The sequence below is a fragment of the Sphaeramia orbicularis genome, chromosome 22 (assembly GCF_902148855.1).
Source record: "Sphaeramia orbicularis chromosome 22, fSphaOr1.1, whole genome shotgun sequence".
Lineage (NCBI taxonomy): Eukaryota > Metazoa > Chordata > Actinopteri > Kurtiformes > Apogonidae > Sphaeramia > Sphaeramia orbicularis.
In genome coordinates, this window is record NC_043978.1 from 44,076,016 (window position 1) to 44,096,971 (window position 20,956).

General features: G+C 39.5%; 1 protein-coding gene across 1 annotated transcript in view; it reads right to left on the reverse strand.

Annotated features, from left to right (window-relative positions):
- Positions 1-20,956, reverse strand: part of pxdn (peroxidasin) — a 59,324-nt gene that overhangs the window by 6,278 nt on the left and 32,090 nt on the right. The window contains exons 11-21 of the mRNA XM_030127290.1: positions 19,911-20,186; positions 16,853-16,965; positions 15,803-15,959; positions 14,122-14,230; positions 11,918-12,075; positions 8,298-9,304; positions 6,585-7,081; positions 6,203-6,337; positions 5,087-5,295; positions 1,010-1,106; positions 203-335 (exon numbers count right to left, since the gene is read on the reverse strand). Coding sequence (XP_029983150.1) covers positions 203-335; positions 1,010-1,106; positions 5,087-5,295; positions 6,203-6,337; positions 6,585-7,081; positions 8,298-9,304; positions 11,918-12,075; positions 14,122-14,230; positions 15,803-15,959; positions 16,853-16,965; positions 19,911-20,186 — 2,891 coding nt within the window. The remainder of the gene's footprint in view (positions 1-202; positions 336-1,009; positions 1,107-5,086; positions 5,296-6,202; positions 6,338-6,584; positions 7,082-8,297; positions 9,305-11,917; positions 12,076-14,121; positions 14,231-15,802; positions 15,960-16,852; positions 16,966-19,910; positions 20,187-20,956) is intronic.

Below are 20,956 nucleotides of genomic sequence, written 5' to 3' on the forward strand. Positions count from 1 at the left end.
CCAGGGACAGCATTGGGGGCCCCGACGTTCAATGACACTAGCGAGAACCCTGCAATATAAATACATTAAAATGCAGAAGGAGCTTGAGACCAGGTAACCAGCTTATTATTAGAAGCAAAAATATAAAACACATGGAGAACAGGCAGGACAAACAATGTATAGTGACAAATATGTGTGTGAGTTTGTAATTTTAGACACACACCTGTTTTCGTAAACTTGTGATCGTCTTCTGCATGTCAGAGACAAAGTCTTGGAAATCACCGATGGAGGGTTCAGTGCGTTTTTTGGAGGTAACAGTAACATTTGCAAGACTTTCTCCGGCTTCCTCCACTGGGCTGCAAAGAAGAAGGTATGAACAAACATCAAATTATTGCAGGATACAACAAACATCTTCACGTTGATGTGTTGATGTCAGGGTTCGTACACATTTTTCAAGGTCAAATTCAAGCACTTTTCAAGCACTTCTAAGGGTCAGTTTCAAATATTTCCAGCACAGCTCCTTATCGCTGGGTTAAAGTACATATCTATAGGAATACATATACTCAGGATTATTTTTTTTCCACAATGATGTACATTGTATTATGCTATAAACATCTAAGATTATTTTTTATAATAGGAAAAAGTTTAGAAATTACGGAGAACACAAAGTTTTATCCAAAAAAAGGAAAGCCACTTGGTGATCTTCAGACACACTCACACCGAGACAAAGATTAAGAAAAAATGTACCTGGTGTTGATCTGAGAACACCAGGTAATTTTCTTTTTTGACATAAAGTTCTATTTTTCAAAATGTATCTCCTCTCTGTAAGTAGCTTTGGTTATAACTGCAAGCACTTTCAAGCACTTAAACTAAAATTCAAACACTTTTCAGACCTTGAAAATACAACATTGAAATTCAAGCTTTTTCGTGGATTTCAAGCACCTGTAAGAACCCTGTAATGTGTTAACTATGAATTAACACCGAGAGGATTTGATGGTTTTACCACCTGTGCTGGTCATGTTTGTGTTACCTGTGGTCAGCTCTGTCCTCTTTGTAACTGTGTTCTGCTGATCTGCGTCCTCTGAAGTGGTACGACAGAGCGTTGAACTGTCCCTTGGTTCTGCAGTCTGATGGAGTTAAACACAATATGACAGACTGAAGTCCAAAACAATCAAATCAAAAGACTTTTAAGGTGTAGAAACTGAGCTTTCACTCACAAGGTATGTTTTGTCTTATTCAATGTGACAAATAATAACAGTGTATGATTGGCAAAGAATGGAAAAAGTGCTGATTAGGGATGTAATGTACACATTTCCCATTCATATACTAATAGCTGCCTGGTACACACACACACACACACACACACACACACACACACACACATCAAGAAATCGTGACTTGTTCTGTATCAGAGTGCTGATCTGTAACTCTGAGGCTTATTGTATTACCAGTCTTCATTGTCACGTTGCCATCACTGCACCCACATCAAAGAGAATGAGAGACACAACACAGAGACCTGCTCATGCTCTACTACACATCTGGGTCATGCTAAGCATCAGCAAAGAGACAGTTGGCAAAAACCTGAGGAGAATAGGATCAGACTCCAGTATTCGGCAGGCAGCAACTTTATCTGGAGAAGTCCGTGGATCCACTCAGAAATGCCTCTGATTTACCAGACAACAGTTCGATACAGACGGAGGGTATCTAAAAACTACACACAACTACTGATAAGCGCACATGAGCACTGAAAAACACAGGTGTATCTCAGCAGTGTCCTCTGTTAATTGAGCCAAATACAACAGTAACTCTGGCAACAGCTCATCTGACTGAAAGAAACAAGCATCTCAACCACTCCTCCCTCCCTCCCTGTTCTCCCTTGCAGGATGTGCTGTGTTTATTAGCTCAGCTCTTCCCTTGTTCATTTTGTCGAGGATGGGTGGACATCAGACTCAGAATCTGGGATAAAAAGAGAATAATTAAGAGCCCATGTGTGCGTGAATTCCAGGGAATGCTTCAAAATTCCCCGTACAATGACTTGATATAAAAGGCCTCATTTCCATTAAACACAGCCTCGAGCAAGTGGATGCTACATTAACTACACTTTGACTCCAGCTAAGATGTCATGATTTGCTTATTTAGCATTGGGCTAGAATATTTATGTAAAAGAGCATTTGGAAACCACTTCCTTCAAGCTTCTAAATCAAACAGGAATTCATTCATCACACAGCAGTACTCCTCTGATCTGAACACATAGAAAGATCAAACACAAAAAACAGATTTTTTTTCAGAGACTGCAACAATAAATGAGTCAAAAAATAATAACATTTAACAAAACCACTTGTAGAGGCCCCGCAGTGCCCATATATCTGATATTTACACATCATATGTATAAAAGGTTAACAGTGGTATTTTATTGACACTGGTGTTCATGAACTCATAGCTGTTTGTGCAGCCATGTGATGTCTCTGCTCGGTTTTACTTCACACTTCATCCACAACTTCATTAGTGATTCAATTTAAAAGGCAGGGAGGCTTTGTACGTTTTCACAGTGGGTTTCACAGTAAAAAGACATATTACAGCTATGAAGAGGCTGAATATTGTACATGTACAGATGGTTGCTAACCGAGGCACAACCCAAAACCCACTGAAAATTACTTGTATCAATGAGTCTATAAACATACAAATGACTAATTTCCTCAGGCTTCAAATAAATTCATCATTATGGGTACTCAGTGTTCTTTGCAAGCAATCACTGCTTGGACAACTGTTCCTAAACGTCTGCTATTCTGTGATGTAATCTAAACCATTTTCTCACGGTACAGCTGGTTCCATCTTCAAATAAATGATACAAAGCAGACAGTCACTGCAGAGCCTCATGCCGGCGCATTATAACAGCAGTAGGTAGCTCTTCATTCATCTCCTTTTTGCTTTGTCAGCTGCACCCTCAGGAGGAATATTTAAGCATCCAGGACTTAACTGCAAATACAGTCTCTTAGCGCTACAATTAGAGTGAGCCATTTGTGTAAAGCACAACGTTGGTTATGTCATGAGATTTCAGGAAGTGGAGGACTGCTGTTTCACTGCAGCAAACATCCAGTAGAGCAGTAGTGGCATGGAAGTTCATGGCATTTCATAACAACACTACACTCTGACAGCGGGATGTTTATATTTCATTGAAGCCACAGAGAAGCAATCCTTTGTTTCTTTATAGTCAAAACCTCTTTCATTATAAGCCACTGAAGAGCCTCATCATGGAAATATTTCCTATATCATTTCTTCTTACAACAGTAAGTCAACATTGACACTGAGTGACATCCATCTGACATAAGCCGTGCACACAGGAGTGCTGACAAGTCAAAGAATAACCTTGTTCCTTTAAAAGAGGATGTTCTAAATTGCAGTTTAGAACTAGTGATTACAGCGAAGCCAGGCTGCCTTAAAGAAGATATTATCAAAGGGAAACAAAGGCTAAGGATATTCTATGGCTTTTATTTGACAAAACAGCCTACGTACTGGACTAGTGTAAACCAGCGACAAGGCTGTCTGGGCAACTTCCTGAGCTGTTAAAGTCATACTTCATAAAAGATCTGGAAGATGAAGAAAGATGAGACTGTGAGAATAGAATTGTGCAGTATGTGTTTGTGCTTTCAGTATAGTGAGTGACAGCCTGTCAATCTATCTACCATTGTAATGGTGCAACTATTGAAAGACTCTCTGAATACAAATATCTTGGAATTTGAATCGATGGCAAAATTACTTTAAAATATCATGTATTTAATCTAGTAACTAAACTAAAACAAGAATAGGCTTTTTTTTTTTTTTTTCTTCACAGAAACAAATCGTCCTTTCCTCCTCATTACAGTAAGAAACTTATTGAGGCAACTTTTCTGTCAGTTTTGGATTATGGAGACATTTTATACAGACATGCATCAGCTACAACCCTACATCCACTCAAACGTGTTTATCATTCAGTCCTGACATTTATTACAGACAGCTACAACATTCACCATTGTGACCTGTATGCTGAAGTTGAATGGCCCTCTCTATCCAACAGGCATGAAAGACATTGGATTTTATTTGTTATTAAAGCCCTCACTGGTTTTTTACCATCTTATATTAGTTCTTTAGTATCTTCTAATGCAAGTCAATATCACACTCAAAGGAATGGCTCACACTGCAGGTTCCTTTAGTGCATACTGAATTGGGAAAGTCCAACTTTTCTTACTGTGTGCCTGCAACTTGGAACACTGCAAAACCATCTAAAACTTACCACACTTTTATCAGTAGGACATTTTAAACCCAAAATTACATCTTATTTTACCTCCAGCTGCTCCTGTTTTTAAGTAGACTTCTCAGTTTTAATTCGTCTTTGTCACCTTTACTTTTTGGTATTTCTGATATCTTCATTGTATGTTTCAAATGTTTTGTCTCGGCTATATTGAAAATGAGATTTCTTCCTCAATATATCTCTGAGTTTAAATAAAGGTTTGTGACTGATATTTGCAGTTTAACTTTGTGAGTTTATTTGTGCTGTAATTAGATTGAACTGATCTCCTTCAGGTAAGTCAGTGATTTTTGGATTTATCAATAAAATTAAACCTATAATATCTGACATGTATACCTCCGAATGTGTAAGCATGACTTGGAGTCTTTCCTATATACTCACAAGAAAACAGCCTGGACATTACTTATGGCGCTTTCCTTAGAGTTATTAGAGAAATGACACTGTGTGACAATATGTCTCTAAATAAAACTTAAAACATTACTCTGTCTGTAAATGTGACTTCTGCCCGAGTCATGTCAGAGATTTTTATTAGCTAGTGTTTTTTATGGTGGTAGAAAATCCCATGATCCCACACTACTTTATGACTTTATCTACTGCTACATCTTTATTGAGACCCAGAGCAATGGAAATTACATTCTGTATGTTTAACCTGAATAAAGACTGTATTTCTGTCTGTCCTTGTAAATATTTAAATATGCATTTTTTGTTGAGATGGTGTTAAATATAGGATGATGACTGGATTGAAAAAATAATGACAAATGAAATTATAATTAGAAAAAGTGATAATAAAAGTATCTGGTAAGTCTCTTGTCCTTGTCTTACCTTCACAACAGTCCTGCCACATGCGCAGATCAATTTGGGGAATGTCCTCACAGCTGCCATAACCATGAGGCAGCTCAGCCACCGTGAAGACGTCCTGCTGGACACGTGTGATGTTGTCCCCGTTGTCACACAGCACCCGTGTCAGAGAGGCCTGTTTCAGCTGAGTCAGCTGGGCAGGCGTGAACACACCGGGATTTTCATACCAGAACCTGAACACAAAGGAGTGAAGGAAAGTGGAATGACTCAAGTCCAGCAGAGATTTTACAGTTTAAAGTTAAAACTAAAAGTAGAAAAAACAAAACAAAACTGAAGATTAATTGCGTAATGTTTTTAGTTAAGGTGATATTAACTCTGGATGAGTTAAACATAGTAAGTAGGCAAAAGTTACAACAACACACTTTAATGACAAAGAAACATGCAAAGACAACCACAATGTGAACGTTGTCAAGTGATTATTCACTAGTAAAAACGTGATTGTGCATATATTATATACTATATTCTGTTAAATGAACTCGTCACTGAAATAAAGATAAGTGACAAAAACATAGAAACTAAAAAAACTGCAATCAACAATGCAACACGAATTAAAATGAGGCAGAACTGCTGAGTTCATGGCTAATTGTACACAAGAATAACTCCTACACCTGAAAACAGTCAAACTGAAATAAAAACTGAGAATCAATGAGAAAAACTAATTACATTTTCAAAACAACTCCACACATGGTCCTTTTCAACTGCGTCATCTCATTTGGACTTAAAAGTGAACCCCTTCTTGGGCAGTTTTATTAGTTGTGTAAACGTCCTCATAGCGATACTGTCAGAGCTTTAATCCACCAGTTTATCTCCTGAGTGTCCAGTAGGTCAATATGCCACAGAGGAGCAGCTAAATATCTAAAGTACAACAAAACACAACAGACACTCATTCTAACACTGATCTTCTCACAAAGATCAAATTACTACTAACATTATTAATTCTTGTTATTAAAACTCTGACCTCATCACAGCCTTCTGAGCCAAAGAGCCATTACTCAAAGCAATGAACTGCGGTATTCTGTCATCTCAGCAGACATTATGTTTATGAACAGTGAGGTAGGCTGTGCTGTGATCTCGTTTTACCTGTCACCGTCTCGCAGGCGTTTAAACTGAGCTGCCAGGAGACACATAAGGGTGGGCCCCAGTCTGCTGCCAGGAACCAGGTCTTCAGCCATCAGGGCCGGGAACAGGTCGATGTTCAAAGGGGTGCCATACAGCCTTTAAGACATGACAAATAATAAGGAACATCTGTAGACAAAATGGAGGACACTTCTAGTCCTCACTGATAAATCCACACTTCATGAGCAGGGTTTTTGATGTTAATGAAAACTGAAACAAAAACTAAAAAGAAAACAAACTAAAACTATAACAGAAAGGATCGTTTGCAAAAACTAAATAAAACTACTATGAACAAGGCAATATGAACTAAACCTAAAGCAAAAAGGCCGGTAAAAATGAGCTTTACCTCTGCAGCTTTTCTCTGACACTAGGATTCTTAATCTCATTCCTCAAATCCTCAAATGTCTGAGCCGAGGTCAGGTTACAGAAGGTCCTGTAATCGTTGTATGGTGGTATTCCATGATCTCTTCCTCTCTGGATGTTCATGGCAGCCAGGTCCAGGGCCACAGCATGGGCCATGGAGAACAACCTCTCTGTCAGCTCAGTATTCAGCAGCTGCGTAGAAACCCGCATTTTCCCAGCGACGCCAAAAAGCCCACGGAGCAGTGGGTCGATGCCACCCTCGTTCACAATGCGGAATGGGGAGAAGAAGGCCCGGTGCAGAGATATGTGTCCCTGTGGAATAGGCTGGAACTCCTCGTCTAACCTGTACAGTATCGGGTTGATGAGCGTGTGGCCAAAGCGGAAAGCTGCCGTCGCAAAAGCACTGAGGATACCAGCATTAACGTTGGGGTTATAACCAGAGTACCGTCCCATCATCTTCATACCTGCTTCACCCAGGATCTACGAGATAGGAGGAAGAAAAAACTTTATTTGTTACACACTTGTTGCAAATGCCACGCATTATAACCAGGGTCTATTTTAATTAGTGGACCAATTATCTTGTCTGATGTTCAGCAGTTTTATGATTTATTAGTACCAGTAGTTTTTTAACCTGATATTTAATAAAGTAAATTCTTCTCAAGTGCACTACTTTGGCTCTGATGCAGTCACCTTTCTACATGTGTTATCAATAACCCAAGGCCGCTAAGCAACTCTGCACAATCACATATTCTGGTGCTAATGAATGAAGCCTACAATGTGAGGCTTAAATGTAAGTTTTTACCTCTGCCAGGAGGTATTGTGATCACTTTGCTTTGTGTGTTTGCGTGTTTGTTTGTTTGTTAGCAAGCAAGATAACTCAAAAAGTTATGGACGGATTTTCAAGAAATTTTCAGGAAATGTTGATACTGGCACAAGGAACAACTGATTCAATTTTGGTGGTGATTTGGGGGGGGGGTCTGTCTTGTCGGAGGTCTGCGCTCTCCGAGTGCTCTTCTTGTCTCCATTTAGTTTTAGTTTTATATTCTAAAAGTTTTATTTAATTAAAACAAAATCACTTACCTAAACTCTTAATTATATGCTTAAAGGTGTTTTTATTAGCAGATTTCTGACACTGTGACAAAGAAAAGCTCCTCAAATCCAAAAGTTAGTAACTATCTCAAAGTAATGAAGATTCATTGGCTTCTTCCTACTCTATTTTGGACATGTGTTATTAAAAGATGCAGCTGTACATTGTGTGACATTTTTTTTCTTTTTAGGTTAACTTATTACTTTCAATATTTTTGGAGTGTTCTGTTTAAATTTGTAATTTCTTTTTGCCTTTTGTTCACCTTTACATTTTATTCCTACTTATGTGTGAAACAAAGTTTAGCATTATCAATATCAAGATGTTTCTCCAGATAATAATTGTGAATGTTATTATTTTGGATACCAAGTCATTACTCTGATTTACCAGATCTTCTTTCCAATACAGTAGTGAAAATGTGCTTCTGCTGACAACTTAAAGTTTTATGTTGGTGTGTGTTATTCTAAATTCTGATTTTCAATTCCAAATTGTTCTCTTTGATTACTAATAATCAGATTTAGTATCAACTGTGAAAAAAAAATAGTTGTTGACCCCTGTTTTTAACCACTTACATAATCTAGGAGATATGATGCCAACATTTCATATACCTACCTTTGGTAACCACTGACTGTAGGTGATGTGCTGCATCTGGGCGCCCACTATCTTCCTGGCCTCATGGTAGATGGTGTCCCCGTCCCAGTGGGGGTTCAGCCTCAGCAGCTCTGTGGCGATGCGGTTGTGTTCTCTGAACCACACAGTGTGCATTGCAGTCAGACCAAGTTGTTCATTGGCACGGTGGTCTCCAGCCAAGAAACACGGAATTGGACTCTCATTTTCATCTCTCATGCACTCAGTGGGTGGTCCTGTGGCAAATGGCAGTAGGGGCTTCCCTGTTCGCTGGATTATCCCTTGCCGGAGCAGACCCCTTTGACTGGCCAAATCACGGATTTCTTCAGATTCATGTCTTGAGCTGCCGTAGACATTTGATGCATCTATGTAAGACGTGAGTTGGTTGATTTGCTCTCGGGGATATACGCTGTTCATGAGAAGAGACGTCATTCCACTGCCACACACAGGGCTAGAACGCACAAAGAACATGCAGCGAGCACCACTACGCAGCTGCCGTGGGTCATTGGGTGGGAACTGGATTGGGAAGCATGGCGGGTCATTGGTGCAGACTTGTGCACACAACTGGCCATCAGAAAACCGTGACTGACTGAGTGCTGCCACCGTTGCGTCCAAGTCGTGGTCTAGGAACTGACCCCACTGCATCAACATGTGTGTGTAACGGTCATCAGGAGTGATGGTCTCTGTACCAATCATGGTGGTAGACACCAGTCTTGGCAGAGGTAGCCTGTATCCATTATGCAGACGCTCAGTGGCGCCTCTGGGCAGATTAAAGCCGTTATCATAGACTGATTTCAGGAGCCGTTCAAAGGCTGTGAGTGAAGCGCCCCACATTGGGTGCTGAAGGTTATTGCAAGTGCCATCATGGGTGCGATACTTTTGGTGGAAACAAATGTCAGAGCAATTGTTGAAACGGCGGTGGGCTGTGCATCCTGACAGGTTGGCAATCACATCCAGGAAGTGAGGGGAGACCAGGTCATTGTAGCGAAATGCTGTGGACAAGCAACAAACACAACACATGAATCTTTATAAGAGATAAAAAGAGTAAGATTACAGCAGAGGAGAAGAGCCAAGCCATCACTTCGGATACACAGTTGTGTCTGTTTAGTGTCTGCTAATATGATTCACACATTTCAGTATTTTTATTATAGACGACTGCTGCTGGCGTTGACAGTGGAAAGAACCATGTGTCCTGAAGGCACAGATTGCAGTATTTCAGTAACCTGCCCTGACTCGCTTTCATATGAGGGAGCTTCTCTGTGAGGCTCCAATGTGTAGGGTATTGATGTCTGTGATATGTTAGCTATGTGATGTTAAGGTTAAACATAAGAACGAGTGAAAAAAAGTGTGGAGCCTTCCTAGATGACTGCTAAGTAAAAGTTGTCTAAAATGTAATGGTATTAGTATAATGGTATTGTTCTGTTACTTTAAACAAATCATCAGTGTCATACGGTGCTTTTGAGTGTATGTACTTCTCTCCCACGTGAAGTAGAGATACAATAAAAACAGCACATTTGTTTCTGCTGACAGGCAGAAATCACTGCTAGCTTGCTTTGGGGCTAGTGCAACAATGAACACTTGGTTGTTGGCACAAGTAAAGAAAACACTGTCTATAACTGTGTGTTCATATTTCACACTGCATTGATCTTCCATCAGTAACTTTTGTCTGAAATTCTCCATAGTGACACAGTAAACTAAGTTAGTGACCAAGGTCAAAATTAGCCTACAACTGTTTAACATCTGTCACATTGAAAATAAGGTTTAGTTTCGCTCAGTCATTAACATGGACTACAGAGGAAGCTGGCTACCAGGATTAGCCAGCTTCATTCAAGCTAAAAAATGACACATTAAGCCTCATTTCACAAAACACTACATTTCTAGCAAGAACTATGGGTTTGCACTGTGAAGTTTAACCCTCCATTACAATGACTGCTTTCATGAACTATGAAGTCAAATCCATGGTGCTCCAGTTTTCCTTCTTGAACCTTTTTTCCATGCATACGTGAATGCAAACAAAGACAGATGCTTATGCAAATAAACATCCAATTCACCCAGTGCTTTCCCAATCTCCCCATATGTATGCATAATTGAGACAATCTGCACACAAACACAAACCATCCTAAAATTTGTCCAGTGCTCAACAGTGATTGTAGGTTAAATGTTGTGCGGTGTGACATGGAGCTTGTAAACTGTTTACAGGCACGTCGTCAACCTCTCCATGATTACGTCTATGCTTTGGGTTTGGGTCATGCTTAAGAGAAAATGGCATACAGATGGGGGGGCTTATCCACAGCCAAATAGTACTCAGAATAACATGCTAATCCATAAGATGTCAAGTGAATTACATGAGATCAGTTTAGGAAAATGCATAGGAACATCTTCAGAATGATGGAAATATGTTATTAAAACAGCGACTACAGATGTTATGCAAATTATAATGACATTTGTTTATACCATTTACGTATGACTATACTATGACTATCTGTAAAACAGTAGTGAATAATTCTATTCTTATAATGCATCATTTTTTCATGTGGCTAACTGGATTTGCATGCTCCTACCTTCTTTAAATCTTATCCAGAAAGAGCAGGTGTGAGAACAGAGTCTGCCACCAGAAAGCACAAGTAAATTATTCATTCATTCAAAATCCCATGGAGAGACAACAGTTTAAGCTGAAATGACTCGTATTGTTACTGTGACTGGTCAAAAATTCCATAATAAATTTTAAGCATAATGGGATTCAAGTGGTCTGAGAGAAAACAGGACTGTTGCACCTCCTCTCTGCCACTGAAAAATTAGCCTGTGACCAGACACTCATGGGTTTTCTCAGGGAGAGGGCATTCCTACTGGCAGATCTATAAATGCGTATACTCATAGTCCCCTGATGGGTGATGTTCAGAACAGAAAGGCAGAAGGGTAGGCACTTTTCAAGTATCTACTGATTTTTTTTCCTACTGCAGGTTTAAGACAGAGAGCATTAGTTTCTGACCAATGTCTTATTATTACAGTGTGAAAATTTTATTTTGTTTTGATGGTGTCATGTTTGCTTAAGCTTGCAAGCAACTCCAAGTTGTTTTCTGTTAGGAAGTTTCTCAAATGGTGTTTCCTCTTAGTGCAAATACAGCGATGATGTGCCAAAGGCCCCGCCCTTAAGCAACAGTCCAACAGAGCACAGACTCCCAGGGGTCCTCCAAGTTTGTTTCACACCCTAAAAGTGGCAGTACTTGACTTTCCAGAGCCACGGAGCCTTCAGAGGCTGGAACTTCTGTCTTTGAGGTGACGCAAGATCAACAATGCAATACAGTGAGGGACCCGGTACAAGAGTTTGGTTAAACAAATTTCCAAATGCATCAAGACTGAAGAAAGTTTGTACTGTACACAATCTTTTGCCATTTCTATCTATTCACTCATTTGTGTGTAAGAGATTCTGTTTACATGAGATAAGCAAATACTTCCCACATTATGTGTGAAGATTCCCATTTAGATCTCATAGAGTGTGAAGTCAAGTGAAAAACTAACAGGTATGACAAACTGGATGACCCCTTCAATAGCAGCTCATTTAGCAGATTTCCCCTCTGTGGAGTGTACTGGATTATGAGCCTCACCAGTGCCGTTTGTGTCGACCATGAGTCCCTGGTTGACGTGGTTCTGGATGAGCAGCAGAGTCTGCTCAAAGATCTCCCCAGCACGTGCCTGCTCCACTGTGTAGGGGTCACGTGGATACCGGAAAAGAGCTAGCAGTTCTCCTGGGGTACGAGGCTGACTGGAGGGATGAGGGACAAGGAGGGAGGTGTGAGGAAAAAAAAGAGGATAAATGGTGAATAAATACAATGATACATCTATAGAGTAAAGACAAAAGAAGAGCCAAATTAAAAGAAAACAGGTTGAATTTAATTTTCAAATTACATGTTCATATGATATCACTGGGCTTGTATTTCTATTTTCGGCTGAAATTCTACTGAATTTCTTACATAACAACTCCAAGCTACAATTTCTTTGTTGCAGTTGAGTTGAGTCGGTCAAAGAGTTCAAACAAGAAAAGGCCTCCAACATGCACACACAAGTTAGTCATTTCAGCCAAGGTTGGATTACTACATTACAAACTGGCTGCTTAGTTTCTGAGCTGGTCTTGTGAAGACCAGTGCACTATTTACTACCATTTTAAGGTGCTTTTTAATGCACTTCAGCTTTTTGTTTTTAAAACAATAATGGTCTCAATTTGCATGTAAGCTGATGAAGCACTTGTAAACTAAGTCACTATTATAAAATGAATGTTAGAACTGAAATTGCACTTTTTACTTGATTTCTGGTATTGAAACAACACACTAGAGAGAGTATATTCTATAATGCATCATGAACACAGATGTAGTATATATATGAATGCAGTATGAAATAGTAAGTTTCTTATATTACACTTCATTTACACAAGATAAGATAAAAATCTGACCATTAATTATTTCTTTATTTCTTTTTCTTCCTCCAACAGTTTACAATCTAAACACTGGATTGGAGTTGAGAATAATGTTACCAAGACTGATCAAAGGTATGTTTACAGTATTGTTTTCCTTCATCCCATTTATTTATTTATTTATTTTTTTGATCTGAAAAAGCTGCTTACACAGATGTACTGTGTTACTGGCAGCAGCTGCACAGTCTCAAGACAAATAACACTTAGAGTCTAACTGTCTGACACCACAGCAACATAGAAAATGTGCTTTATGATCAGAGGAATAATTGCTACTAGCTTCTCTACGGATATGTCCTCATCCAGCAGTGTTATTCTGGATTTCTATTAAAACCAAATGAAGTTCAAAGACCCTGGTGCCACCACCACAGGAAGAGGCTGCTTCTTAATCTGTTACTGTCATTAAAGAGAGCTGGAAATCCCCTCAACTCAACTGAAGTCACCACTTTGATTGTGAGTGTGCACTATTTTTCTTAATACGTGTCGATGTGCATATGCGTGTGTTATGTGTTCCTACATGGTATTTGAGCAGGCATGTGTAGCCAGAGTTTGTGTATGTCCATGCCAAGAAAAACAACTGCTAACCACATCATTTAACAGGATAGAAACACTCAGCAGCTATAATGAAACCACTGACAACTCCTATAGTGACAGTGCAAAGAAATCTTCACTGAACGTATACTCCCACTGATGCACCAAGGACAAACACAGATAAAGTGGAAAAAAGGTTTTTAAAAGACATTAATGAACCCTCTATAGTCGCCATAATAAGTGACAGTATTGTTGGGGCTCTGGCTCCATAAAATACTGTTTTTAATAGGAGGATTTTTATTTGAAACTTAAACACCTTGTACACAACAAAGTGGTGGTCATGAATGCAGATCTACTGAATGGCTGCATTTTTCCCTGAAGGCTCTGACTCAGACTTGGAACATGCAAGTCATGCGCCAAGATGATGTGAGACAAACTATTTGTGTTCTAACTCAGACCACATGAGTGTATGGCTCTGTACTGACTCTGCAGAGAAGAATATCTTAATTATTCCCAGTGAAATGACCAGGGATGTATTGTTGCTACAGACAAAGTTCAGATGCACTTAAAGTTTGAGACATTTACAGTTTTGCACAGGTCTAAAATTGTCTGTATGAGCATTACAGAGCTGCTGGCTGTCAGGACCACTTTAAAGTCAGATTCACAGACTTTTTGGGACCAACTTTTTAAGAAAACCATAGTATGTACGTATGCTGTTAAAATTACCTTGATATCACAGTGTGAAAAAACATACCCACAATTTGTCTGATTTAATCACTTTGGGGATGTGCATGTGCTTTGCACGCATCTTACCCATCAAAGAGACGTCTCCTTGTGGACTCAATGGCACTGTCCACATTACGAATGGCTTGCTCTATTGATGTACTCACAAAGGTGTCCCCTTCTCTGCTGACTGCAGGAACTGTTGTTGAATAGAGACAGACACAGGCAGATTAGGGGTAAGTCTAACCAACCTAAAAATGAACCTATTTTTTAGACATATACTTTTTTTTTTTATATATATAAAAACATCTTTTTCATTGTGTTTGTCCAGTTTTACAATCTAGCCCTGCTACATTCCATGTCTTAATATGTTACTAATGGCTTGTGAAAGTTTGGGCCAAGAACTTGGGTTGACTAATATTATTTATTTCCAGTTGAATAATGTAAAAGACTGCAACTTGTAAGGTGCGGCGCTGCTGCTTCCCTGGAGTGAACAGATTTCTGGCACAGTCCTAGATGTTAGTGTGCCATTGAAAACAGTGAGGTTGTGACGTGATGAGCAAGAGAGTCCAACAAAAACTGAGCACATTGATACAGCTTATGGTTCACCAGCAGAGTGCTGCGGTCTGACCTGAAAAATCTCAGCAGGAAACACCAACATACTCAGAGAAAAGCTGACAGGAATCTGATATTATTGCAGCAGAGTGTGACCGAATTACTGCCCAACATGGACAAAGGAGATCAAATGAGGATTTCTCAGCTGTCTACTGCAATAATGTGACAATAATACACATTATAAGAAACATTACACCTCTCCATGATACTGTATTAAAGCTGTTTTACATAATCAACTGACGTGTTTTTATTGCTATTGAGACTGGGTATTACAAAGCATCTTCTATTGTGTGTTAACCGATTATTTGTAATCAGGTCTCAGTTCTATGCAAACACACAACCTGGTCTAAACCCAAAACAGAGCAAGCCTTCATTTCCTGCAGGTACTTTAGAAACACCATCACAAATACAGACTGCTGGAGGGTAAGCGATGGAAAGATGTTTTTCTGCTGAGGTAAAAAAAAAAAAAAATCATTTTTTGGTTGTTGCATGTTTGCGTTCATAGAGTGAATGAGTAAATGTCCCTAAAATCTAAAATGCTTCTAAAAGTTCTCTTGTATGACAGACATTTAATCAATGATTAGGTCTTCAAGTGGTTAAAATATGTAAAGCAGCTCATCTGAACTGTGAATATTCCAAATACACAGATTAGTATGTATTTTGCTTTCACAAAGGATATCACACAGTCAAAGCCACAAATAAAAGAATGTGGATGACTTTAAAATGTGATTCGAGCAATTGATCTCAGTGCATCCTTGATGGGTCTCCAGTGTGTGCAGAGCTCATGCTTGGTTCCCAAAAAACACATTAATGCCAGATTTCAGGCCAGGTTTGAACAGGGCCTTTAACACTTACCAGTTTCATTCAGTAAATATTTATGAAGAGAAAACCACTGAATAGAAACGAGGAGTATCTCTTACACTTCAAAGTCAGAATTTAGTGCAGTTCTGTTTCATTCCCTCATTTGCCAGACCAAATGACCAAACACCCTGGTTCAACTTAAGTTTTGAAGGGCATATTATTACATTCCCTAATGCACTAATGTCTACCCTTATTTGACCCTGTTGCCACAATGGTTTAATGGGCTATGCCCATCAACCAGAGAGAGAAAAGGACAAACTGCATAAAATATCCCATTTTACTAGGTTCATATTACCTGTAACAGTGAGCACCATGCTGGCAACCTGGTAGCCAATAGGGTTACGGGCAACACACTCATAGCGTCCAGCATCAGCGGTACCCACATCCTTCACCTCTAGATAACCCTCAGGACTGATGTGGAACTTGCCGCTCTCTGTCACCTGTACGCCATCCTACAAGACAGAAAGTGGGGGGTGGGCCAAAGGCCAAAGGTCATAACCCTTGAAGCTAGCATGTGGAAGTGAGGACCAACCATGAGACAGTGATTAAGAGCCACACAGAAGGGCCTGTAAAGTGTGATTAGTGAGATGTTTAGTGGCTTACAGATGGTTGGTTACATCTCTGGAAAGACACTTTACTTGAATGAACTTTACCCTGTGGCTACACTGACTATGTAACGTATTAGACTGCTTGAGAAGTGGATCTACTCCAAAATGTATCTTTTAAAAATACTGGCTACATCTGCAGTGCACAAATATAAATTTGTATGAGTCATAGGCAAAACTAGACAGTGAGCTTTTGTTTTGGGATTGTGTTGGGTTTTCAGTTTTTGGACAGAGCACTGGGCTGTGACACTCCAAGTCTGTAATATAAGCAAGTTAACAGATACAGACTACAGTAAAGAAAAAAAAGTTACTAAGCAACTGTACATAGCGATCACTCATGTTTTCACTGGAATTCAGTCCACTCCTTGTCAGTAATTACCAAATGACACAAGTAACAGGAAATACATAAATAACTAAATTGTCAGAGTCAAACTTCCATTAAAAATCATTTTCTGTGTCCTGCTGTTAAATTGAAAACAAAAACAAAACATTTCTCTAAAGACAGTACTGACGGATTTCACATTCACCTACCACCAATTTGCTGTTCTCACACCTGGTGCAGCCAGTGTCAGTGATTATAGTACAGGTATCATGTTGCAAAAACTGCTCTGCAAACAGTCTGCATACATGTTTTTCTTCAATAATCTCTTTTATCCCTTTTAAGTAATTGTATAACCACAAGATGTTTGTAAAAAGGTGATGGACATCTTTCTCAGTCACTAGGAACAGTTGTTTCTAACCTTGTTCCAGGTGAGAACAGGCTGTGGCTGGCCCTGAGCACTGCAGGGAATCTGTACATCCTGGCCAGAGTCCACCGTCAGGTCCCTTGGAGCATTTGTGAAAACAGGCGTTACTGAATGAGTTAAAACATACACACAAACATATACATGTGTTAATGATTATGCACAAGGACCAAAAGTACTGAAAACAAGTGTATTTTGCAATCAATTACAGCTGACACAAAACTGTAAGGGACTTTTTTAGGTGTACTGTCCTGCGTATTCTCACAGAAAATACACACTCCCAATGTCTGCATTACAGTGCAGTAGCTATTTTTCTTTGCTCTATTACAGGGCTGCAAAACATTAAACAACTTGAAGTTGGTGTGAAGCTCAAAGGAAGAAAGGAGTACAATTCAAAGGAAATAATGCATCACTTCACAGGATAAAAATACATACGTTTTTCTTCCAGAATTGTTGTATGATCATTGTGTAGAATAGCTTTGGATGACTCACAAAAGGTTACCCACACACACGCTCACACATATGGATTACATTAAGTAATCCAGCTGCTTTTCATTTGTATACAGAAATAGATGGATCAGCCAACACTGACTGTGCTCAATACTCCGGTGTGTCTGAGATGAAGAGTCTAATATGAGGACACAGGCCTTCTCCAGGTGAAACGCCTTGTGGGAGAAGATACCATGTTGAAATTCCTTCATACTTCCAGGCAGACACCCACCTGGCCATGGGAAACTCCCACGTTTGAGAACACAAAGCCAAGTGGGAGGTGGTTTCATTTGGTGTCTGACACTAATTAACTGCCTTTAAATCAAAGCTGAACTCTCTGTGACAGAAGGTTCACTGTGGTGTTGCAGTATCAAAGCCGCAGGCAATGTGTGGCTAGTAATGCTCTGTGTTCAGGAAGACATTCAGATGTAAGCAGCAAAGTGGCAAAAATGTAAATAGCACCACAAGGATGTTAAAATATCTGTGGAATTGAGACAGGCTAAACATCCAAACAAGAAAAATCACATCCTGCTAATCCCTGCTTTCACTCTTAGCCTATTCCTCTGCAGAGTGCACTCAGTATAAATCAGGCAGAGTACACTGCCAGCATGGTTGTGGGCTTGTACAGAACAGTGTGGGGCCATTATGCAGTGTGTACTTTAAGCCATGTTAACAGCCATTACTACATGGAAAAACATGGTGTCATTTTAGGATTACAGACTGCCATGCTTTCCTGTGCAATGCCAAGCCTGTAATTTAACAACATACACACAAACACACACACAAAATACCACCATATACACACACAAGAAAGCACTGTGTCACACTAACTTCCGTAAACCCACTTTTTGAACAAAAAATGTGCAAAAAGAAATGTGTACATTTGCAGTGCACATATTCAGCACACATAAAGACCCTCCACAAATACACACACACATACAGTTATTTGTCTTTCAGTTTGTGCAGGCATTTTAACAATTTAATAGCAGACTCACATGTGTAAACGACAAATTAACTGTGAATGGAGGGTACTGCACCACTCCCACCCTCTTTAAGTTTTTACCACTAACACCGCCCCCCTCTTCTAACACAAACATGCAGTGTTTGAAGAGGGCCTTCAATAACCATGCTAAAAGCCTGCCTACATCAGCCGTGTTTCAGCTGCATTTTTCAGTCTGCATCTGCAGCACAACGGCTCATAGTACTTCACCACTTAGACTTAGAAATCTGTGATCTTAAGTATATTTAATACATTACATAAACATAGTCTACTCTCCGAACATGTGCAGTTGTACTTGTTATAAATGGCCACTGTTTAGTGTATTCTAGGTGTTTAATTTTTTAATACATTGCAGTATTGCTGCTGAATGGATGGCTCTCTACAGCAGATATCAACATGCTGCAATCACTGTTTAGCTGACAAAGACAATTTTAAGGGTCACATATGGATTTTACATACAGTCACAGGTCATAAAGCACATAAAGCAAAAACTAATTAAAAAGATGTCAATTCAATTTTACCAACATCACTTCATGAAAGTAAACCTTATGTAGTTACAGCACTGGGGCCTGAGTTAGTGTGAGAACTTTGCCTGCAACCAGTACTTTGAACCTGAAACCATGTGGCTGCCAGACAGACATTTTCTTTAGTAATTCCTGGAGAAAAAGGCCAGAAAACTGTCTCGTTCTCTCATGAGATGCCTGACCAATCAATGCTGAGAGTCAGAGCACCAAGGCCTTGCTCATCACTTGCACTTAGGCAGCTGGGAAGGACGGACTTCAACAGCTGTGAACAGACATTTATACCAGCCTCCAGTTTAGGACTTGTTCAAATTATAAGTGTATCCCAAAACACAGGTAAAATGATTTTGTAGGTGTTAAGGGCATTAAATGTATTTGTGTCTATGTTTATTTGTCTGGTGTAGAGCTGCACATTATATCGTTTGAGCATCATCATCGCAATGCATGTGTGCGTAATAGTCCCATCGCAGGTCCTGCGATGTAGGAGGCAAATGAACTCAATGTGTTCTCAACTAATTTTCAAGGGTACACACTGCGCGCAGCAATCCACCCATCACAATCGTTCTCAATCCGTTTGGAGTGAGTTCGCTGGTAACAACATTGAAAAATGAGTAACGAACCGGAGAAATTCACTGTAAGAGTTGATGCCAAAAAGAAAAGTAAGGTCAGTGATCTGGAATTATTTCACCAACAAGAAGGATGATATTGAAAAGTGTTTTGTGTTGACAGTGCCATGCACCTGTTGCCACAATAAGAGGTAACACAACTAACTTGTTTGACCATTTATGCCGGCACCACACAGCTATTATATCCTCCTGGGTATTTTTTCATATCGCAATATATAACGCAGGGTTAAAAAAAAAAAAAAAATCACAATGGTAAGTTTTTCCAGTATTGTGCAGCTCTAGTCTGGTGTGTACAATTCCAGATGTTAGAGATGCATAAAACAAAGATGGAAGCATATTTATTTGCTTTCAACAAGATGTCATGACCTGCTGCACACTGATGTTTGAAGCAAATACATAGACCTACAACACACTCTTACCTCTCTGTTGGATGCTGAGCTGCACAGCGGTACGCACAGTCCCCACAGGGCTGACTGCCTGGCACTCATACTGGCCCTCATCATGGGCTGCCACACGAGTGATGCGGAGAGTACCAGAAGACAGGACAGTATGTCGACGGTCCAAGGGTAACGGACTGCCCCCACGCGTCCATGCAATGACTGGCTGAGGGTACCCATTTGCCTCGCAGGGGAAATCCACAGTGTGACCCTCTAGGACTGACTGATCCTGTGGAGTGACTGTGAACTGGGGGACCGCTGTGGGTGGATGGGAAAAAAAGAGAACAATTAAATTGTTTGTAGGAGCTTTAAGTTACTATGCAAAATGATAACACAACAGAAATGACGATATTAGACTGATTTCTAACAGCTGAAGATATGGTAGAGGCATTCACCAAGGTAAAAAAAAAGTGGTCCTGGTAAGGTGTGGACTGACACATCACAATTAAGTAGAGAGAGAAAAAAGGGAGTGAAACAAGCACATAATTTCGGAGTTGGCATCTGCAAGGTCACAAATAAGTGTGGACTGGAATTGACATGTATCATGCCACTGATATAACTAGACTAAAACTAGAAAACTAAAAAAAAAACAGAGAAAAATGCCCAAAAAAAACAAAACCCAAATAAAAAGTAAAATGAACAATACAACTAAAAACTAAAAAAGACACACTACTTTCATGGTATAAAAAAGCAAAATGGTTGTGCACAAAATAGAAACAATAATTGTAAATCACTGTCTTTTCCAGCTTCTGTAAATCAAAGCTTTCCTCAGAATTATCCAAAACCAACCCTAAAACTAAACTAAAAAAACAAATAAATACTAAACTAAAACCAACCAGGTCCACATATTCATGCACTTGTACACTTAACTAAGACTAATCTATAATAATTCTGGTTGTGACTGTGGAAATTAGATATCACTTATCATTTTAGCTGTTTTGATTAAATTCACCGTGTACTGGGTAAGAAGATATGAAATGATAGGTCCTGATTTATGAGAACATGCTTCATTTATTATACATGACATT